Here is a 24,221-nt window from a genome sequence, read left to right on the forward strand (position 1 = left end):
TAAATTTTCTAGGCCTTGTCCTCTCTCATCTTGCACTGTTGTCACTCACTCCTCTTTTTATCCTTCCGGAGCTCCTCCATTGGACTCGAAACTGGTGTGGTGTGCAGGTGACGCTCATAATTTTTAAGCAAGCACTCACGCCACCTGCCTCGCTACGTTCAATACCGTTTTTTCGGTTCAGTTCTGATGGCTTGGAGTTGGCACATCAGTTTTTTTTGTTGTTATCTTATGCTTAGGTGTCAGGAACAGTAAGAAAAGTGTGAGATGGTAGTCTAATACAAATGTGAAGTTATGTTGGAAGTGTTTTCATTTGAGTAGGCGACACGTATAAAACATTGCAAAACCGGAAAGAAGAAAAAATGTAATTTATACCCACATATAGACCATAGAGCCATATTTGTAGTTATCTAGCGTTTGGTTGTTGTGGCAATTAGGGCGGGGCCGAGAGCCGTGGGAACTAGGGATGCCACGATTGTCAATATAATATTGAACAATTTGGTTGCAGATTTTACTTTTTGTTTAGTAACTAAAATTTGTATTTTGGCAAGCAGATAAAACATTCCAGTTACTTTGCAATAGAATACTACTTCTCAAAGTCAAACTCTTTCCTTGAACAGCTCAGATTTTCTAAGATTTTCAGGCCTTCTAAACGACTGGCAAACACCTGTCAATTCTTTCTGGAAAAATCCAAAGTTTGTGTTAGTGGGGTTGAACTTGAAGGGCTATTTTGGGATGTAAAACACAAAGTGCTTGTGGACTGGTGAGATGTGAAGAACATGCCTTATTTTGTAGCAAGCTTTCTCCATGTGTCCGCTGACAGGACTGAATAAGCTGGCAGGTGTGTGGAAGTTTCAGACAGCACGGCTGCAGAGGCTGCTGCCTCATGTTAAACCATATAACCTATGAACAGCATTATCTCTGACATTCCTCATGCATAACTTTATCCAGGGACAGCAATATATATATATATATATATATATATATATATATATATATATATATATATGTATATATATATATATATATATATATATATATATATTTTTTTTTTTTTTACAGTGGTCATTGAAGTGGCAAAAAACAACATAACTCCATATTGTTTTAATTGATGGAGATGGTCATTAAGTTTCATTAAGGAAAGTTATTCTTGAAATTAAAAACATTACATTCTGCTTAAAAGAGAATGAATAGATTTTTAATCTAAAACTTCATTGTACATCGAGAAATAGGTTTATTGTAAAATTTGATTTTATACACTACTGCTGTTCATGACTTTTATTTTGTAATTCATGCTAATTGTCATGTTCCTGGTTTCGTCATGTGCTCCCTTTGTCATGTTGTTATAAGGCTCGTTCGACTTCATACAGCGCTGTGCAGACCGATCACCAGCTGACTTGAAGCAGTGCGTGCCGGTTAGAAATTGTGTCCGACTTGAGACAGCACTGACGCCACCTGAGTATGGCAAGAGCGATTCGAGAGCAGCTGGCTGATTCATTCGCCGCAGCTTCTCCAGAGTGGCTGCACGAACTCTGATGACAACACAGCTGTTCCACGATTGGCCAAATCCACTGCACGACAACCATCACGTGTGTTTCGTGTTTATTCGTAGATGTTCAGTTCCACTAATGTTCACACATCTGTTTTTTAATAACCGTAAAAAAGCTCTTTTCATGTAGCCGCGATGTTATTTTGTGTCATGTTTATCAAAATAAAACAGATTTTTTTAAAATGTAGACCCCACTACATTGATATTTAAATATTAAAGGCTTATGTTAGTTGAACTTAATCTTGTTCAAACAGACACTGTATTCAGCTGTACATAAAGTTTTAAATGGTAACACATCTGAAACGTCTGTGTATTTGAAAAATGTTGCATTTATTTGACTTCAGCTGTTTTAAACTATGGAGACACCACGTGAGTGGACACTACACGAAGCAGAAAGTGTCTGACTTCACATATTTTGTAGGTTAGTTAAATGAACCTGTTCGTTCAAGGATGCCAAGGGGAAGAATCAAATTTTCCCTGGCCCAAATACAGTATATAGACTATGCCATGCTGTTGAGCAGCTCATTTGTATTCTTATAGGTTGATATTCGTCCTTTTCATATATTCTGCTTGCCCTGTTGACATTTAAATAACATCTGGTGGGGTGGTGGAAGTGTATAAAAGGGACCATGTATGGGTTCTAGGTCTAAATACAGAGTATTAAAATAAATAAGGTTGTAACTGTATTAAGTCATTGTTTTTTTGTTTTTGCTAAATACTAATAAAATGCACTTTAGGAGACTAGGCTGACTTTAAAGAGCTTAGGGGAGACCACAAGTGTGGCTTGTTTACTGATAAGAGTTTGCGTACTGTATACAGCTGAACCTAAGTGCAGAATTTTATTGAAAGGGGTCATGTACTGGCTTTTTAAATTTGATTATATTGTTGTCTGAGGTCAACTTATGACGTTCGCTTGGTTTTTGCATTCCATAAAAACTAATAAGTAACAGGCTATTTTGTACCCTAGTTTTGAGCCTAGCAGAAAAAACGCTCGGTTTTTATGGGCATGGCACTGAAGACTTGGAAGTAAACGCCCACTGCTGTGAGTGGATAACAGTTTTGCATATTATAATGAGTTTCAACTCACCCGTCGGTGCACGTGGGGGAAATTGTTCGGAAAACGTCCTATGTTGTAAAATGGCAACTGGAATGATTCGCCCATACATCTTCGACTCAGCCTTGAATGCTGTTGGACTCTAGAGTTCAGTGCTAGATTGGTGTTTGTCTTTGAAATATTCTCTCATTTCATTTTTGCTGTAAAATATCCAAAAACCACTTGGCCAATGTTATATATTTTGTTTAAGCTTCGGAGCTTTTGTTGAGAAAAATGGGCGTGCGCGATTCAAGGCTTGTGTTGTCAAACTCCTCCACTTGAGGCAGGATCTCTCTACCAACCTGGAGTTGCTGGAGGTGCTGATTCTCATCCCAGCCGCTTCACACTCGGCTGCAAGCCTTCCCAGTGCATGCTGAAGGTCCCGGTCTGAAGGGGCCAACACGACAACATCATCCGTAAAGAGCAGAGACGAAATCGTGTGGTCGCCAAACCTGACACCCTCCGCCCCCTGGCTGCGCCTAGAAATTCAGTCCATAAAACAGAACCGGCGACAAAGGGCAGCCCTGCCGGAGTCCAACATGCGCCATATATATAACATATATATAAAATAATGAAAATGAAAATAGTATTTGTTTTAATTATACATGATAATGTATAAAAAAGTATATTAAATATATTTAATCATTCTACACTGTAAAAAAATGTTTTTCAAAATAAAGCAAAGATTATTGGAGTTTTGTTGTTTCAGTCTTTCTGCATCAACATTTCATGTTTAATTCGATGTATTACTTGCCACTTTGCAATAATTTGTAAACCTGTGAAGCAGTTTCTGAGGTAAATTTGTTTTATAGACTTACACATTGAAAAAAATCAGTGCATAGGACTTAAGCTCAAGTCGTTTTTGCCTCCTTTCCACCTGCAGCCCTCCCCCTACATTTTGGTCAGTCTTGTAACCCCTCCACCCTCTATCCAGGATTAGAGCTCCATACTTGGAGCAGATTGCCCGCAATGCAGTCCATCTGCATTTACATTAATAACAAACAGCATTTGGGGGGAGGGGGTTCCTCGGGAGTCAACATGCTTCTTAGTCAGTGTGCTACATCTTCTCAAATAAGGACTATTAAAACGAGTGGTTTAAATATGGTCGGTTGCTGCCCCAGTTTCTTGTAGCCACTTTGAAGCTGCTATTTGTTGCTCTATTAACCAGTCTTTGTTGGCGATCTGACAGTAGCGTGTGTGAACTAGGGTACAATCACACAGCTACACTGTATCTGTACTTCTAGTGCCTCATTAACTAAAAAAAAAACATACTGTTTAACATTACAAATAGCTCAATCCTATGAATAGATGCATGTTGTTGAGCAAAATCTATTTATTTTGGCAACTAAATTTTTTTTTTTCGTCAATAGTGATACTCATCACTTAAGTCGTAAAGAATCACATTTGCCAGATCAAAGAAGAGATGAAGTCCACCCCATAATCGATGGCTATAGATCATAAAGCACTGACATGGGCCTGAGGCCAGAACCCGTTTACGGTTGCTCTCAGCAAGACCTCTGTGATTAGTGGCAGTATGGCCCTTCTTTGAAAAACTCAACTTAATTCATGTTTCCACAGTTGGCATCCAACTTTATTATTTGTCAGTCAGTGTTCTCAGACCACTGCGTTTGAAATATTCCTCTTTTTCAGGAATCACTTCACAGCGTGAGCTTTCTTGATTTGTATGTCAAATGTGTGTATGCGAAGTGAAGGAAAGTTTCAGGATGAAAACATCCACTTCCATGATAAACGGCTCTATTAAATGACGAGAGAGCTCTGTAATGTGACCCTAATGAATAAAACAAAGAGGAGTTGAAAGACCACCCTAACAGAGTGACAAATGCTGTTGGACTCTAGAGTTCAGTGCTGGATTGGTGTTTGTCTTTGAAATATTCTCTCATTTCTTTCTTTTTATTTTAAATGTATTTACAGAGCTCTGAGCTCAGGCAGTTGAACTTCCATTATGTCATTGTTTGGCTAAGCTGGAGAAGTGTATTGATCTTCTAGTATAATCGAGACAAAAAACTTTACTTAATTAATCTGAAAGACCAAAGCACAGACATTAATTAAATCCTGTATGGCTAATAATGACCATTAATCCTTTTTCATTGTTCTTTTTTAAAGAAATGCTTGACAGATTTTCATAATACCAAGTCTTGTTTGTTTTAATATGAAAGGCTTATTTATTAGAACCATGTGAAGTTCATGGTTTTACAGCCAGCATTGATCACGTCTTGTCTTGGTTTTTACTAGTGACACATGGTTTCCTCGTCACACTATCAAATGCAGTGCATTTATATATTGTGTTTCTGCATTGGATAAAGCTGAGTGTATTATGTCCATGTAATGAATATCAAAAAAGTGTCCTCTTTAGCTTTAATCCCCTTTCTTGGTCTTTCAGTATGGGTCAATTCAATGGGAACTTGAATATTTTAATCATTTGACAGCACTTGCTATATATGAAGAGTTCAGATGCAAAAGCCTCTAAGTGCCATTTGAAATTTTCTTCTAAAATGATCATTTTTATCAAGCTTGTATATTTAAGTTCAGTAATTTCACTTAAATGGCAATGAAGATTACCTATTAATTGCCATTTAAGTGAAATTACTGAACTTAAATATACAAGCTTGATAAAAATTACCATTATAGAAGAAAATTTCAAATGGCATTTAGAAGCTTTTGCATCTGAACTCTTCATATATACACACACATGTAGAATCAAACAATCCTGAAAAAAGTATTCCACTAAATTTAGCAGCAAATTGATAATAAGAAGAAATGTTTCTTGGGCACCAAACTAATGAAAATTCAGCTTATACCATCACTGGAATAAATTATATTTTAAAGTATATTAAAATAGAAAATAGTTCTTTTAAATTGTTTTTACAGAATATAATGATAGCATTTTCATGTTTGGTTAAAGCTTTTCCCTGATAAAATCTCAGTTAATGTGTGCCAGTGTTTTTTCTCCATATTTGCTTTGTTAAATGTGAGGAACAGAAACATCAATAATCATGAATGACATGATGACAGAAATATAAACACTTGAACTGGCCATTCAGCAACTCAACCAAATAGAAAATGGGAGGTCATTGTGTGTGTAAGTGGCACAGGGGAGGGGTGAGACTAATCCAATTGCATGTGGGTCTTTTTCGGAGGGTGAGTCTGGGGTCTGCAGACCTTCTGTGTCCCTATGACAGCACTACGCGGTGAGAGGTATAGTGCCTTCGTGCTTAAATGGAGTAGGGAACAAAATCTCAAAAAAATGTAAAAAGGTAGGAGGAAGATTGTGATAAATGTGTTTTATGGGACAATAACTTTTGGGGTTTCTTTTAAATGTTATGTGAATTTATGGAACTGTTGTTGTGTGTGTATAATAATTTCTTAACCGGAAATAAGTATGTCACATTTTGTGGAAAGACAAAGCTTCACTGTAAGCAGGTTTTCATATGCAATACAGTTTCACTACTCATATTATCAATGACATGATTGGTATTGCATGCCTAGTTGGTGATAGAAATGTTTTAGCATTGCCATTGATAAACTGCATATGACTTATTGAGATTAAAAACTCTTGAAAGGGGTTCTGTCCTGTGGTATTAGCTGTCACTTTACTTTTCTAGTCTGCTCCAGACTTCAGCTGACAGTTGGGTATACATCCCCCTCTTGTTTATATAGCTGTGCTAATCTTCTTACAGTTTAGTCTTTGTTTTTCCCCCCGAGTAACAGACATTAATGCAAAGATATGTTGTAACACATAAATGCTCCATTATCTTTTATGGGAGAAGGATTTTGCTCTCATAAGAGAGCTCTAGTAGTTTGTGTGATGCTCACAGAGGCCAACGCCATGTTATTTTGAGCAAAACCCAGAGTAGCAATTTGATTGTGGTCTTTGTCTACAGCATATACTTAAATATGCCAGAAATGTGGTCTGCCAGTCCAAGAGTTTGAGCTACACGATCACAACATCTGGCTGGCAGTTTCATCATTTATTGTCAGGTTACATTCCACGAGGTTAAGGTGAATAAGAACTAATAGAGGGAGTTTGCTTTTCCATTCTGTCTGTTCAACTGTACATTGAATAATGTCAACCACATCGATTCTTCCCTTGCTGAATGTCTGTATAAACAGCCAAATGACACATCTGTAAAAAAGCCCATAAGACTATTATTGGAACCATTTCCAGTTCATGAATTCTGTCAGTCAAATGAAACGGCTGGTATATAGGAAGCTTTCTTTGTTGTCATACTTAGGCCAATTTCTGTTCTTGTGCGTACTGAGGTTGAGCAGCAAATGAGCCATGACTGCAGCGCTTTAACATGAGTTCATGCCTGCTGAGTTTCTTTGTAATGGCAATTCTATTTATTTTCTTTCTGATTAGGTGGACGTCTGTGGCGCCTGTGAATCAGGATAGATCTCGACTCCCAACGATCTGCTGTTTTCCACTTTAATGGTATTGGAAATCAGATTTGGCACGTACCAAGACGACCAGTTAATGGCACACGTTCTCTTGTTACCCCTTGAAGAATAAACGTACCCTTCTTCCTCAGTCTCCGTGGTTTCCTTTTGTTTCTGCGGATGACATCATGGACCTCTGTCTGTGGTCTAAGAGTATCACAAGTGGACGCCAACGTTCTGGATCTGAAGTCTGTGAGGTCAGTGTGTCATTTTGAGAGGAATGTGAAGCCATTTTAATGCGTCTGATTACAGCCACCACTGGAGAGCCTTGACTCAACATGCTGGGGTGGCCCAGGCAGGCCCGGCAACAGCTAGGATGCCTATCACCCAAGAAAATGCCCTGAACCATCTCCCCCTCCTGGAGAACTGGCTCAGGGCTCGAGGAAAGGACCGAGACGAGGGCGATGAGTCTCGGATGAGCACAGGGGGTGTTTGCCAGGCTGCCATCTGCAAGCTTGTGGAATACATCCAGCTAAACTTTGCTGAAATTGAGAGTCCTTTGTACAGTAGTAGCCCATTTAGAGAGGAAACTGATGCTGAAGTAAAGGCGGTCTACCTGAACAAATCTGAGGAAGATGGACCGGAGTTCGGCCTCAGCTTTGGAAATATTCCCATTTTTGGAGACCCAGAGGGGAAAAAGAAAGGAGTCAGGAGGAGGCGCAGAAAGTGCGATAAAGGCCCTGTGTTGGATGTCGGGTGTATTTGGGTGACTGAAGTGAAAAAGAACAGTCCAGCAGCCCACTGTGGAGACATTAAGCTGCGAGATGAGCTGCTGTCACTAAATGGACAGCTGATGGTTGGGGTCGACGTCACTGGAGCCAGGTAAGATGTCTGAATTTGTTTACAATCAATATAATATGTTTTGCTTTATTTTGGCCTGTCGTAAAGAATTAGTTAACAAAATAGAGCTAAATCTGCTGTTGATTTAATGAGTTTGTCTTAGCTTTGAATCTCTGTATTTTAAACATTTTGGAAAAAGCATTCCTCTTTCGTCTTGTCATCATGTTAATTAATTAGAGTGTGCTGGAATCCATTGAGAGAATGTGGAGTACCCTCATAATTTAAGATTTCCCCTCAATCTGTAAAAGCCAATGGGAAATGGGCCTGCTATAAGTCCATTGTAATCGTGCTAAACTTGTTGTGAGTACGTGGTTTGGTACTGAACTTGTGTGAAAGACTTGGTGACAGTGATGGCATCGTACATTGTCAAACTTAAATCTGTGGGGAATGTCATGAAGTATTATGCTGAAGAATTGACATCAAGTTTGTTAATGTCTAAGAAGGACTAAATTACTCTGAGAAGCTCTGGTAATAATTACTTTACCCCACCTCTTCATGTTAATAAAATAAAACTGCATGTCATGTGAATATTAACCAACATCAGAGAACTGTTAAAAACATTAAATAATAGGAAAATATTTTAGGTCAAAGGAGTTCCCCTGCCAAAAATGTTTGCGAATCCCATTTGGGACAGATCACACCATTTTCTGAAATGCATCTGTCTGGGTGGCAGTTTCTTATTTAGGTATCAGGGTGGTTCACAGCTGGTCAGAGAGAACAGGGCCTCCTGTTAGTGTTCATGTGTCTATATACATCGTGTCAGCATGTCCTGGGGTTGACTAGTTTTGCCCCAGAGCATGGTACTTGGGTCAGGGCCAGTGGGTCTTTTCCTTATTTGTTTCCTCATGTTGACAGCTCTGACAGACGGCTGCATGTGTCAGTGGTGTGAACAGTCTCGTGTCTGTCCTTGTTTGGCCTCCATCTGGACTGGCTGACACGCTCAGCTTTCACTTAGAACGCCAAATGTCTGTGTCTAACTAAAACAAAGGATGGACCTGCACTGTGGAGTTAGTCATTTTGCCGTGCCATGTTTTTTTTTTTTTTTTTTTTTTTGCCATTTCCTTTTTTTTGGCTAACAGAACCTTGGAAAATGTGTCACATTACAAGTACTTTTGTGCTCCAGGTCACCAATGACTTAAAAAAAATCATGTTGGAATGTTTTGCACCATTTTTCTTCATTTTCAAAACCAATATGGTTTTCTAAAAAGAGCTATTTTAGCTGCTAATGTTGTTATTTCCAGATTTGTAATGGGCTGTATGCACGCAGAAGTTCCGCAATTGACGCAAGGCTGCTCTTCAGTTTCCGGTTAGGGAGATTTAAAGCGGAGGAAAACCGTGGAAAACGGGATAATGGCAGAGTCTTCAAAATTTACTGTCCTCCCGTCTTTGAAACGAAACTTTAATACGTTTAGATGTAATTTTATATATGGTTATGCTTATTTAATAAAAATTTAAAAAGAAGCATAAACAAAATGAGAGGTGTCTGTTTTGTCTGTGTTTGTGACTAACGTTACTTGACTAGCCATGGAGTATAAAAACCAATATAAATTCTCGGTATTGCATTGGACTCTACAATTGGTGGAAGTTATCGAGCATCCTTAGACCTTCACCGTAAATACCGCCGTGCATAGAGCCCATTCAGTTTGCAAACCTTTTTGTTCAGAATGAGAATGTAATTGTCACAATTATGGACTCTTTTGATTTTTTGTTTTGTTTCCTTGCAATCTCCAGTGTTTTCCTATTTAATTGAAATTAAGGCTTTTTCTTTGGTAGTCTCCATCGTTATGATTTATACATACAGCCACAATACAATAGTAACATTGCAGCAAAATTATTTATTTCTCTCCAACCATGATAAAATATGTTTGATTTTGATCAGGCAGAAGTAAATGTACATGCAAAACAAGACTTCTAAATGACCGAACAGTGCAATTTTAAAGTTCATTCACCCAAAAATGAATATTCTGCCATCCTTTATTCACTTTCATGTCGCTCCAAACCAGTATGACTTTCTTCTGTGGAACATAAAAGAAGATATTTAGAAATTAGAATGTTGGCTACCGTGTTTGGTGACCACTGACTTCCATTATGACAAAAAATAAAAATAAGATGGTTTCTTAAAATATATTTGTGTGTATGTGTGTTCTGCAGAGGATAAAGAAAGTCATACAGGTTTGGGTGAGTAAACATGAAAGAATTAACATTTTTGCTTAGTTAAACCTTAAAGGGATAGTTCACCCAAAAATTAAAATTAGCCCATGATTTACACACCCCGAAGCTATTCTAGGTGTATATGACATTATTCTTTCAGACGAATACAATCGGAGTCATATAATAAAAAATGTCCTGACTCTTCCAAGCTTTGGTGGGAGTGATGGGAGTCAATGGGTTTATTTTTTTGGTTCATCAAGTCCATCAAGCTCTGGGTGACCTTGTAAAAAATATACCCATTGACACCCATTATAAAGCTTGGAAGAGTCAGGATATTGTTTAACCAAAATAATTTGTTAAATAATTGGCTACGTCCAAAAGACAAAAAATGCATTTGCATATTCTAGAGTGTTTACATCACTGTCTCATATCCTACACAGTCCTATATATACCCAAGTTGAAGACTACTTCCTTTGAATGTCCTGTGAATGTTGTGGTCTGTCAGGGTTGACTCAATCCCTGTAACTTAAGCTCTATAATTAGGGGTTGTATTGTGTGACTGATAAAGGATAGGAAGTTTTGCAGTGTTCACACAGAATCTGGTTTGGGATAACTGATTCCTGTACGGATGGACAGCAGGATACAGAAAGGGAGGAGGTTCCTGGGAGTGGCACGTGGTTTTGACCAAGAACAAACGTATTATTTTCTCAAGCTCAAGAAAAGCTGTTCATGTCAAGACGTCTCTGGAAGAGAAACAACGGCTGTATTTCTTCTTGTTATTCTGATACAAGAGATCAGTCTGTTTCCTGTTGGTTTAAGCTTCTTATACCAAGAAATCTGTGGATTTGGCTGGAAAATTTAGATTTACGTCACTTGTGCTTGCATGCTTACATCATGTATGGCAATTTGCCATAATTTGATGAAATTTTTCAAATGTATATGCTTTATAGCATGCACAACTGAGATAAAAACGAAGAAATTAATATCGTATGTTTCAACTATATGGCGATAGAGATGTCTAATCTAAATCGCACCTTTATAAGAGTGGAAGCAGTTATTTTATAATACAGTAGTCAACATTTAAAGTGGCTCAAAAAAGTTAATCAAAGTTGTCCTAAGACTAGAACGCGTGTATAACTTTCATGAAAGATTTTGATCCACTTCAAATGTTGACTACTGTATATCTAATATGGGAAATTAGCATAGCTATTCAACATACATATACTGTTCAAAGGTTGGAGGTCGGTACGATTTTTTTTTAATGTCTCTTATGCCAAGGCTGCATTTGTTTGATCGAAAATAAAGTAAAAACAATCATATTGTGAAATTTTATTAAAATTTAAAATATCTGATTTCTATTTTAATATATTTTGAAAATGTAATTTATTCCCGTGATGGCACCTGTAATTGCATAGCTGAATTTTCACTATCCATTACTCCAGTCCTCAGTGTCCTTCACATGATCCTTTAGAAATTATTAGAGTATGATCTGATTTGATGCTCAAGAAACATTCATTGTTATTATCAGTGTTGAAAACAGTTATGCGCCTGAATATTTCTGTGAAAACCATGAGTACCAATGTTAAAAGTTCAGGGAAGTAAGCGGCGGTGAACGCTAAATATAAAAATGTATGTCAAAATAAATAAATGACAAAATAGTCCAAGGTTCTCTTTTATCCATCACTGTCGTCAGTCCACCTTTTATCCTTCCTGAGCTCCTCGTCGGACTCGAGAGTCGAGACTCACGTCACCGGCCTCACTCTGTTCCCACAGCTCTCGGCCCCGCACTCCTTGCCACACCATGATGAAAAAAAAAAATGTTTAGGATTCTTTGATGATAGTAAGCAACAAAAATAGTAAGAACAGCATTTATTTGAAATAGAAATCTTTTGTCACATTATAAATGTATTTGTCTCTTTTAATCAATTCATTCCATCCTTGCTAAATAAAAGTAGGCTTATTAATTTCTTTAAACAACAACAAAAGTGCTGACCTCAAACTTTTGAATGGGGGTGCATGTTGATTCCTTTGCTGGTGTTTCCGATAGACATTTAAACTTACTTTACCAGCACAATCTTGCATTAACCAACTAAAATTCATCATAGTAAAGTCTCCTATTCAATCTTTACCGAAGACACAGCAGACTCATTTTTAGAGGTCCAGCCATCCATTAGCTGTTTCCTTCCTTTACTCACACAAACCTTTGGTTAACTTTCAGTTCAAGCGAGTTTTATGAGTCTGCCTCAGGGTTATGTTCGCTCATTACTGCATTACTCTTATTTCCTCTCTCAGGTAAGGCCTGAATCTATAAGGGTACAAACACTGAGAACTGTTGGAGTAGAAAGTCTGGTGTGAGTGGAGAGATGAGGGTTGGACATGGTTCAAAAAGCAATGGACCAAAGCCTTCAAACACAGACACACACAAAAAAAAAAGAGACACATGATGGAAACTTTATTTTTCATCAAGTGCTTTTCATGTTAATGATTTCAATGCAAAATTTCTGGGCCTGAATGCAGCTCACCACAAAAAGCCTTGTTGGTTTAATGTGTCTTCTTGTAATTTTGCCCCCCCTTTAACAGCCTGGACCAGCATCTGTCTATGGGGAGCTTGGAAAATAGATCAGTGGCACTGCTCCAACCGGCCCATGCAAAGTGTTCTCCACGTGCTCAATGAGAGAGTATTGGAGAAAACAAGGTTTAGAACAATACACTTAGATTTACTGCAACAAAGAAAATACCTGTTTGCCTAGAAAGCTATAATCAGCTGATTTAATGGATTTAATTTAAAGGATTTTCCCAAAGATTTTGGGATCCAGAAGCCACAAGTATTTAGGAGTCTAGAACAGAGGTGTGAAGAAATAAAGGACCGCATAGAGTGAATTATGAACCGTACATTTTCCCTGCACAACTGTTTTTACAGACATATACTGTGTCAAAGTGATTAACTGTATTAGAATCTCCATCTGTCCTATCAAAACCACAATGAAACATTACACATTTCAGCTTGTAATTCTGCCTAGTTTCTGTCAGTATAAAGATCAAAGCCGTTTAGTCCGTTTGCTTTAAATTGATTCCTGGATTGGCTCTCCAGCTCTTTGCGGTTGTTAACTTGCCGCTTGGATGAATGAGAGAAAGACTGCCATCTTTTCCCTGGCATTAACTATGTCTGAGTTTGCACTTTTCTCTTAAGCAAAAGTAAGCTTTGACTCTTTTGTCCTTAGTGAAATTGGTGCCATTATCCCACAGTAATGGAAACTCAAACCAGGTCTAGTTACAACAGTGCAAGAATAGTCCTTGATTGAAAATAGCTTGTAATCATCAGATCAAATGTTTTGTTTTAAAGGAGCATTTCACCCATTTCAACATTAATCTTTATTGAAAGTGAATCATATATGTAGTTGAAATGTAAAAGATTTTTTGAATTTGGTGCCCTCTTCCGAGAAAAGACCGAGGGGCGCATTTGTATGTAAAACAACAACTCCCACAATGCACCACATTGCACAGCTCCGCAAACCCCACCTACTAATCCGGAACAGCGCAAACAGAGAAATCACTCTTCCATCTACAAGGCTAATGTTAGCTGTCACCAGAGTTTGAAATTCATTTCACACAAAATTTCTAGTTAGTTGGCTGTGGCGAGCACGACGATCGAGGGCGAGGGACGTAAGAGGACGGCGCGAGGCCGTAAGTGGCGTAAGTGATAATGAAAGACACCGGTGAGACACACTGGTCTCGCATCTCTCACGGAGGAGCGAAAGCATAAAATGAGGAGTGACGACGGCAGATCGAGAGAGAAACAGGCCTGATTTTATGTTGTGTTTTGTTTCTGTTGTGTGTAACGTTACAGCAGATGTCAACAAGGGGCTGCTGGCTTATACTTTCGTTTTGTATTTGTTCATTTTACTATTAAAACGTTTAAATGTTCGCCAGTAGCCGCCTCCATCTGCCCACAACACTCCTTGTTTGTATTTATTTCTATATGGTGAATATAGAACCGTTACTGCATACCTGGACATTCAGTCAGGCGAAACTAGGATGGTTCACATCACAACACAAACGTCCTTGTGCTCGTCTGATTCAGAGATTTCGTTCAGTAGAAATTGCCATCGTTGAAATTCTCTGCAGCAAACGGACTTTATCTGTGTTCGTAGTTCACAGCGAAAGCACATGCACAGCAGTCTGCCTCAGCTCGAGCCAGTCCGGGCTCCTCGACCGAGACCACAGGCACCATTAGTCCGCCCAGCTCGAGTCAGTCCGGGCTCCTCGACCACGACAGGCAGCCGCCTCCTGTTCCTCCATCAGCCTCAGCTGCTCTTCACAATACTGCGGCTTGTAAAGATAGCCACGAACATCGTATTCGAGCATCAGAATTTCAAAATCCTCTTCCATAGCATGTTTAGTTTCTTCCGTCATTGTCATACTTCCTATCTCCACAGCGCTTGTTAGCTTAGCTTCCAAACAAGATGGCTGATATTGATTCAGTTTCTGCAAGTGAAGTCCCACCCACTGATCTGTAAAAGGCCTGTAGGGTCCCACACCCTTGAATAATAATGAGCTAATGTTTGTAGTCTCTACACTTTTTAATGAAATGTGACTTCCTGCTTATCATGACGCAAAATGACGATTTTTACTTTATAAGAAGCAGGAAGTAAAACACTTAAATCCTTATTTCTCCCATCTCAGGGGAAAATAAGGGAACAAACCATGACCATTCAAAAATATTACTGGGTTTCTAAAGATACAAAGCTTAATGCAAATGGGTGAGTGACCCTTTAAGATTGTGAGGGTGTAAATAAAATATGCATTGGAGTGGTTTAAAATGCCGCAAGGACAGGAATTTAGTCAGAAATTTAGATGAATCAAATGGCCATTTATTATGTTAATATGTAAAATATTAAATATTGCACTGTACAAAATATCCAGTTAAATTGATGTTAAAAGCTGACAGCTGTGATTCCAGAACAAAAAAAAAAATAATGACAATGTTTACATTATTACGGGATGCCTCAACAGTTTCATTAAGTTACATAATGTAAACAAACCAATCTACTTGAACTACCAAGACCTGCTTCTTACCTTAAAATGTGCTGATAACCATCATATTAATACTGTGGCCGGCTGCATAAACTGCTTGTTCTAGTCAGTCATGTCATTTTCTTTTGTTTTAAAACTGGTCAGTTACATAAAAAACTAGATTGGTCTAATTTGAATATGAAAAGTAAGACTGATTATCCCTTGAAAAAAATTTGGTTGGCCAGAGGTCTTAATACTGATTGTGTGTCAATAGAAAGCCACGATGAATCAGAAAACATGACCAATAGTTGTATATTGACATGCACAGGGTCAAACAAAGACAAAACACCATCATACAACACTAAAATAATGCAGTAAACATGAACTAAATATCATACATTTTAACACAAAAAAACATTACCGATAACAAAAATAAGAGGAATCAAATCTGTTTAAATAAAATACAATCTTATGAGATGTGTCATGACTCATGTAGGAGTTTTTGGAAATGTCCTTTCCCCTTTAATTGACATGGTAATTCATAGTTTTGCTTTGAGAAACCATAAATATATATCTATAACCATAAAACCCACAAATAATGTTATGTTAAACCAATTACGATAATATAAGGTAAAATATAGTTACCCATTTATCAGGTTTTAACTGTTGCATTTTACAGTATTTTTTCTGTTAGCATTACCAACATGTTTACAGTGAAGGATTGTTCAATCTTTAGATGAAAGATAGTACTGATATTTTTTTCAGTAAGTCAGCCTAATGTTATGGACAGAATATAGTTATATCTTCAGTACATGCAATTAAGAATTTTATCAGTCTCAAATTCCCAATTGCACATGCTTCATTGGAAAAATGCTTTAATGACATGGGTTCAAAATCAAATCATTCATCAACTGTGCATAAACCCCGTGCCATGAGAATAAGACGAAGTCTCATGGAACCCCCATTTCTCTGGTCACAGATGGAGTGAAGGATTAGCTCTGTTCAATCCGGATATTCAGGTAATACTGTCTGGTTTGTGGAACCAACCATTTTGAAGCCCCACAAATTACATTCCACCATGTCTGGCTCTGTGATTTTCAAGCATGCCCATTGTGGCTGTTTTGTGGAAAGTGGTGGTTTTATTGAGCAAGGCTGATCTAGGCCATCTGCAGCCATGACAGTGCCTCTTTACTATTTTAAGATCCTCCTAGCTCTGTCTGTGGAATTACAAAATCGAATTGTAAGTAAGTGAATATATTAGAAGTCACACATGTCCTTTTTAAGGTAAAACACAGGGTTTCTGTTCTTCAAACTCTTTTATTTTTTAAGTTGATAAGAAACCCTTTTCAGTTTTAAATTTAGCATTGATTTCTGGAGTGTTCCTGATTGGTTAAGTTTTCAGATTGGCTTATTAGGGTAGACTTCTTTTATTGCTGTTTACTGAGTCAAGGTAGGGTTGACTATCTTGATTTGAACAAATGCAGTGATATCTGTGAGGCATTTGTTTGTGGTGACAAAAAAGGCTGTACAGTTAGGAGTGTACATTTGTGGTTTTGTCCACTAGAGGGCAGTAGTACAAAACTCAACAATCCTTTTATTTGCACTATTAAAATAGACACTACGAAATGTGATGAACAACATTTTATTAAACTATTTTAAGTAAAATTGAGCATTAGGTAGCATCCAGATATTTGACATTTGTTGGAATATGATTGTGAGAGATAAAAAGGTAACTTTTTTCTTAATTTTACTTTTTGTGTATTACCTAATTTACTATGCAGAACAGCAACAGCAGAAGTCAGATATGACGTGTCCATTTCAAGACTATGAATATTGTGGAAGGCTAGGGTGCAGTGAATGGTGCTACTGTCTTTGGGACATTTTCCCCACAAAACCCTCAGAGTTATGTAAAGAATGTGTGTCAGACTTCTGCCTGCCGTCTGATGTCTTTCATATGAAAACAGGCTTTAGAAGGAGACGCACAGGCAGTGCAGACTCAGGTGCAGTCTGTTCATTTTTGTGGTATTTATTTGTTTGTTTTATTTATTCATAACCTAGTGGAGACACCCTTTCCCTTCAGCAGTAAATGATGCAGTGATCAAGCGTATTCTGTTTTGTTGGAATATTCTAATCCTGCCAGGGGGGTGGACAGCACAGTGAGGCTGCTTTTCTGTCAGGAATCTGAATCGGATCATTAAAACATATAAAAGTAGTGTCTTAATCATGAAGTAGCTTAGGTACTGTAAATGCTCACTTCCAGCATGACTGACACTGCGCAAAGTCACACCAGTCAACCAAACCAAAAAAAGTTTTTCCCTTATGAGCTTTGATATTACAACGACAAATCCTTTGTTAAATACTTTACGTAAACTACAGTGTTTCACAGGCCAAGTGAAAGGAACTGTCTGTCTACTGCACTGCATGTTATTTCCAAATGGCACTCCAAAAATAAAAGTATGCAACTGTAATCAAATTCATTAGGTATGATATATAGGTACGGAAAGCTCAATGCGCAGCAACAGGTAAATACATGCAAATAGAAAAAAAAAAACACCAGCAAATTAAGAAAAAAATCTTAATCAATTTGACAACACACGAGCTGCAAATTCTCACAACTAATGTGATCAGGATGTTAAAATAAACGAAAAACTCACCTTTCAGGTCATCGACTGACGACGAGTAGTAAACAATAATGTCCCAGCCAGGTTCATCACTTGTTGCATATTTTTGAGTCAAATGTTGGGCTAAAAATTTTAATTAAATTTTTTTTTTAATTGAATTTAAAAATGTAACCCAGCCATTGGGTTTGTCCATATTTGACCCAAAGTTGGGTTGAAACAACCCAGTATTTTTTAGAGTGTGGTGTCCCCTTGAAACTTTTCTTTTGTGGTCTGTGCTATTTGCAATGCATTTCTGTATTTGGTTGCGTTATGAGTATTTGCAGCACATGTGTTGTCAAACTGATAAAGATGTTTTCTTAATTTGTTGGTGTCTTTTTTTCAATCTGCATGTGTTTTCTTCCGTTGCAGTGATTTGAGCTCCCTTGGGAGTCAAGAGATGAGATCACTCAATATGACCAAATATGGTCATCATAATCGCACGCAACATTGATTTGTTTCAGAACCATGAAGAGTTTCTCATTCAGAACTGAATGATTTTCATTAAATTATATGGTACTATTATTACATTATTATTTACATCATTTAAAGTCAGCATTTTCTTGCCGATTGTGATGTATCTGAGGCAAACGGCTTCTCGAACAAGACAAAATGTCATCTGAAGAGAAGAGATGCTGTTGCAAGAGGCAGGGGATGTTATTACAATTAAATATTAAGATGGGGATATTCATTTTCAAAGACATAATGATAGGCATGGATAATTAATTTATAAATATTCCTCAAAACGAATGATCAGTTTTGATTTTATGGTGACTTGGTTCTCGCATCTAGAAATGCATCACCATACTGTAACTAAACTACTGCTGTAATCACCGTTACTGAATCTACAGTGCGACCACTCTGATTTCATAATTAAAGACAGGCCTGGCTGTTACATTTTAACCCACCTAATCAGGAGCTTGGCCCACCCTGGCCCATGATCACCTGGCTCACCCTGGCGGCCTGGCTCCACATCAAATAACAACCAATCACAAAATTGGTGTGATGTTCAATTCAGCGATGTTCAAATCACTGAATTACCAGTAATAACTAAACATTTTACAGATTTACACTTAGTTAGATACAACCATTTTGAGCACATTCTGCAAAAAAAAGGGTTTTTGTTCTGTAAATCATTTGAATCTCTGCCCCCAACAGAGAGCCCATAAAAGCATAATATATTTATTCATTGAGTGTTAATAATAGACATGTGATATTATCACTTGAGTAAGAATGAATACATGAGGTAAATATAGGCATAAAACAAGTTATTTATAAAAACAGTAGCCTATAGTGTTAGGCTACTAGCTAATAGTCACTTTCAAAACCTGCCCCTTTTCATAAAAATCTGAAATTACAAAATTGATACAAGATTTGTTATAAAAAAAAAAATCACGAAGATGTTAATGAGTTTTGTTGTAGCTAGTCAGTGATCATTTTTAAAATTGAATGAATGAATTGATTTTAATGGAATCCTAACCGTAATAATATCCAAATAAAAGGAAGTACAGTTAGGATGATGGTTGTTAAACGAGGATTTAAAACACCGCCACTGTTGTAGGCTTTTCCCTCAGGTGTGGTGTCACTCACTGGGTTGGTATCTGAGTCGAGATTCACCCCGAGCGAGCGTCTTCTGTTGGGAGTTTGGAGAAGGGGCGGGACGATCCAAACAATCTCACAACCGCTGAGATGCAACGCGCTGGATTAATGGATCTCTGACGCTCGTGCAAAGTTTGCAAGCGCCGAACCGAGAGCTATATTTTCATTTGCCAATCTCAGAGGCATGGACACTGTCCGTATCGACAGGCTGTCCTGTGGAAAAAAGCAGCCATGGACTTTAATCAAGCTGTGAGTAGATCACATGAAAGGGGCGAGTCTCTCGAGCTGTTAGAAACATTTCCATGAACATACAGCGAAGTCGCTCAGGGACTTTATACGGATGATTGCTATGATTATGAACTCACAGGAGCCCAAACAGCGGGTGCCAGCTGCCAGGGACTGACCTCACCGCAAAAATGATGATGATGATGAAGGGGTGGAAGTGAACGTTTCAGGTATACGCATTTGCATAGGCATGACTGTATTGTGCTTGCTGTTAGTGACGTGTGAGACATTATATTTACAGCTTCTTTGATGAAGTAGCATAATATATTAAATCTTACAGATGATCTTGTCATATTAGTTCACTTTTTGTTGGCCAATAGGTATCATAAGTATTGCTACTGTAATGATATTTAATGGGTGAATATTAGTTCTGGGATTCCCTGGTATGACACCATGTCCTCCCATGTTTGTTGCAGAAATGGACATGCAAGTTAAACATGCCATTAGCATTCATTCATTACCCAGATCACACAACATAACAATACATATTTCTTATTAATGAATAAGTTTTGACTTTGGTTTAAATGGCACTTAATGACACTGTGTTAATATGGTTCCTCATCCAGTTTGTTATTTGTTCCCCATTATATTTGTTTCACTGTTGTCTTCATGGAGCCTGTTGGTCTTATCTGAACTCATAATAGATGGAACCTTAGGGAGAGCTTGCTACTGCTGTTCTGTGAATGGACATGTTCTATTTCTGAGGAAGTGCTGGGTAAATAGGGACTATAAATCTACTTATCTCTGAGTCACATAAGCTCCCCTCCAGCACTGCATAAAGAGGCATACTCAATGTCCTCGCATGTCTTAAATTGCTATCGGACACTGACTTGAATGTATGAATGATCAAAAAGTGCTTTGGTCAACTTTTTGCACTGAATAGCCTCTCCACAAAATGCATTACTGTAATTCTGCATCCTGAGACTTCAGTCATTACAAAATGGAATGGGGTTGTGTATATGCCGTATTATGTGGAATAATTGTTTTTATTCTCTTGACATTCTTTATGAGTTATTTCGCACTGCATTGAAAAGCAGAACCCCAGTGCTTTCAGAGAACATTGTCAGGATTTGGAGATGAGTGTTCACAAATTCTTTTGAGCCCCCAAAGGGAGCAATAGATTTGAGCAGCCAATTGGAACAGGTTTTTTTGGTAACTAAGCTCTATATATTAAGCAACGGGTCGTGTTTGGGTTGTTTGACTGCTGTCTCTGTCCCAAACAAACAATTTTGTTGTTGCTTCCACAATGCTAACTGGTTTAGAGGTAGATGGCCACCTGTCTCGCAATCTTTGTGAGGGGATACAATTCCCTGTTTCAGCGTCTGGTAATAACTACTGTGTAAAGGTTTCAGATCGTTCTGTAAAATGTATTTTTTAAAGAAATTAACATTATTAATATTATTTTATTCACCATTGGTGCATTAAATTGGCCAAAAGTGAAATTAAATATATTTATATTTTTAAAAATTCTGTTTACTGTTCATTTAGGATCACTGAGAAAAAAATAGGGATGCACCAATAAATTCAGGATTTACATGGCTGAAATCCGAAACCGAAAATAAATGATAAATAAATAATTAGGTTATCAAACTTGTTTAATAATCAACACTCAAGTTGTACATTTACACATAAAGCAGTTTTATATCAACTTTTTAATATAATTGTTACTACTCCAGTTTGTTGGTGAAATAATCATTTAAACAACAATAATTACTTGTTTTCATAACAGATTTTTTTTATACATAAATAATGGATATAGTGTATATGAAATAAAAAAAATATATATAGCGAATATGTAATACACAGTGCGTGTATTTAGCAAAATGCTCTTTTCTAGCCAACTAATGAGTTATGGCCATTGAATAGCTTTCTTGAGGTAAATGTAATGTTAATGTCCACAGCCACACAGCTGACATGTCTAACTGTTGTACCTTATCCACGTTGTGTGTACGAAGTAGATGTTGAACAACACAGTCAAAACGTGGCATTGGAGAAACGCTTAAGCGTATGTTTCATTCATTGATTGAACAGAAACCGTTTATTTGTAAACTATTTTGTAAACTGGTCTACCCACAAACTAAAACACACACACTCACTCACTCACACAAAAATGCAACACTGCACCCCAGAAGAAATGAGTTGTCCTGACATCTCTCTCCATCTGAGAGTGTTCAAATGCAGAGCCGCTTGTGGTGGGATCTGTTCCCCCTCTGTAGGCTTGTTCATGAGGAGATTGCTGACTGAAGTTATAACTTTAGCTCTCCACCGCATTGTGGAATGTCTTTACAGTATCTGCATATTTCTGCCGCATTGCCTCCAGTTTTAACCTAGGAAGTGAGTTAGCCCTAGTTTTAGATTGAATCAAGAATTGTATTACTTTTAATGTGTAAACATGACATATGACATCAACAGGTGCATGCTCAAATCAGGATTCCTTGGGAATCATTTAATACTATTGAGTATAAGTTTTGAGTTTGTGAATAATATATGCTCAGTAGCCTCTCATCTTCATATTACAGTACCCATAACTGCTTCAAATGCCTTAGGAAATGGAAGTGTATGTCCGTGGTTTGACTCTCATTTGAAGCTCTGGTAAAGCAATGGCATATTCTCACCTTTGCTTAGGTCATCTCATTGGCCCTTTGGCTTATTAATAGAATGTATGGTGAATATTTTAAAGAATTTGATAACATTTCTCTCTCTTAACCATTCGGTCCGTTTAGACTCACAAATATTTCTATTTCCTTGCATGGTCTTTCCTCACAAATTGGTCTCATTTTGAGATCTTTCTGTAATCCAAATCATTAGTTAATCAGCCTAGTAAGAGCATGATTTTCCTCATTTCCTGGCCAGCATTGGCTTTTGTGTTCTTAGTAAAGACCTTTTTTTCAGTAACCTGAATGAGGCAAGAGGGAATAAATTTCACACAGTATTTAAAAGATTATTGTAGATGCATCAAACCTTGGGGTCATGCTCTCTTCAAGTAAACACATTGATTTAGGTTTTTACTTTTTATACTATAACCACTAAGTATTTGGACTCTTAAAGCACTTAAGGTAAATGTCTCTGCAGGTTTTCTTTTTAAAACAATACGTCGGCCAGAATACCTGTGTGAACTTGAAAATTTTTAATTTTCTTTTTACTGTTTGAGGTGTTCTTCTATAATACATACAGACAAATGAGTGATTTGAGTGTCCAAATAATTCTATGGTCACTAAAGGACCTAATGTGATTTACTGCATGAAGCGAATGATGCTGCATGAACGTCTTCCTTGAGTCTTCACACACATCTAAGCTTGTAGAATAAATATTTGTTGTTTGCTAATCTAATATATTATGTATATATATATATATATATATATATATATATATATATATATATATATATATATATATATTTTTATTATGCATTTATACCTTTTGTAACGTCTGTTTTGTTAATGCAGCAAATGCAGGGGATGAGCCTTATCTTAATCCTATTTTTTTCAGTGCTTGTTATTAATGTGACTGTTCATGTTGTTCTCTTCAAGTTAATCATGTGATGCACTGACAGTTTTTTTGTGTTGGTACCCCTTTTTTACATCCGGACTCCAGTGTAAAATCTGGGTCGTGAAGCAAACCCTGTCAGGAGCTACTGATGCAGTTAGGCAGATACTTTTAAAGTAGTATTTGGAGAAATGAGATTTGAAAATCCACTCCCATGTCACCCTCTGAGGAAACAAGCTTATAAATCAAACAGAATGAGTATTTTTTTTATTTTATTTTATTTTATTTTTTACTTATTTTTTATTAATTTTTTTTTATGTAAAAGTGCAGAAAGTATTCTGTGATGGACAGGTGTAGGGGTAGGGTTAGTGTAAGGGGAGAATATATACAGTTTGTATAAAAATTATGATCTATGATCTATGAAAAATTAAAATCTATGAAGAGTCCCCACAAAGACAGAGAACCAGACGTGTGTTGTCAAAACAAGTGTTTATGGTTTATGGCTCATTCATTGCTCTGTGCATTTGTCTGCATTGCAGGATAAGAAAGCTCATAGGCCTTATATGTTTCTTTTAATCAGTTTACTGTGTCTTCAGTTAATGTGGTGTATTCAAACAACTTTGACATAGTCCTTTTATATTTAAAAGCTTTAAATGCCTTATTGCCCACCAAGCACAGTTGCCATAAAGCCACCGGGGTGGCGGTGGCACCAGGGCTTAGGCCTGTGTTCACTGTTTTCAAGCAATAATTTATTAAAAATGGTATTATCCTGTGTTGTTGTTTTTGTTAGTATGTGTGCACTGGATGCTTCATTACCAAAAGAAGTTCCTTTGTGCAAGCACACCTGGCAATACAGCTCTTTGTGCTTCTGAATCTGATTATGGTTCTTTGCATTCCTCTTGTCCCCCAGTAATCCAATGCCATATGTGACAAACTATCTTAAGCTAACTCTCAATGGTATTTCTGTCGTTATGGCAAATAAGGTGGAAAAATATCTAAATCCAACCCAAGAAATGGGATTTCCTTACTTGGCCTGTCACAGTATCAGTTTATTTATTTGCAGGATCCATTGCAACATATGATATCCAGGTGC

The 24,221-nt window shown here is 37.4% G+C and overlaps 1 protein-coding gene across 2 annotated transcripts in view; it reads left to right on the forward strand.

The window, feature by feature from the left end:
- The window catches only part of pdzd2 (PDZ domain containing 2), a 74,131-nt gene that overhangs the window by 9,238 nt on the left and 40,672 nt on the right, over positions 1-24,221 (forward strand). Inside the window, exon 2 of one of the 2 annotated variants that reach the window (XM_039650092.2) lies at positions 7,021-7,919. In XM_039650092.2, coding sequence (XP_039506026.2) covers positions 7,414-7,919 — 506 coding nt within the window. In that variant the 5' untranslated portion in view covers positions 7,021-7,413. Of the gene's footprint in view, positions 1-7,020; positions 7,920-19,411; positions 19,813-24,221 lie in introns of those variants that run through there. The other variant, XM_039650091.2, reaches the window with a different exon arrangement.

This window comes from Pimephales promelas, chromosome 4, assembly GCF_988280905.1.
Source record: "Pimephales promelas chromosome 4, fPimPro1.hap1.1, whole genome shotgun sequence".
Classification (NCBI taxonomy): Eukaryota; Metazoa; Chordata; class Actinopteri; order Cypriniformes; family Leuciscidae; genus Pimephales; species Pimephales promelas.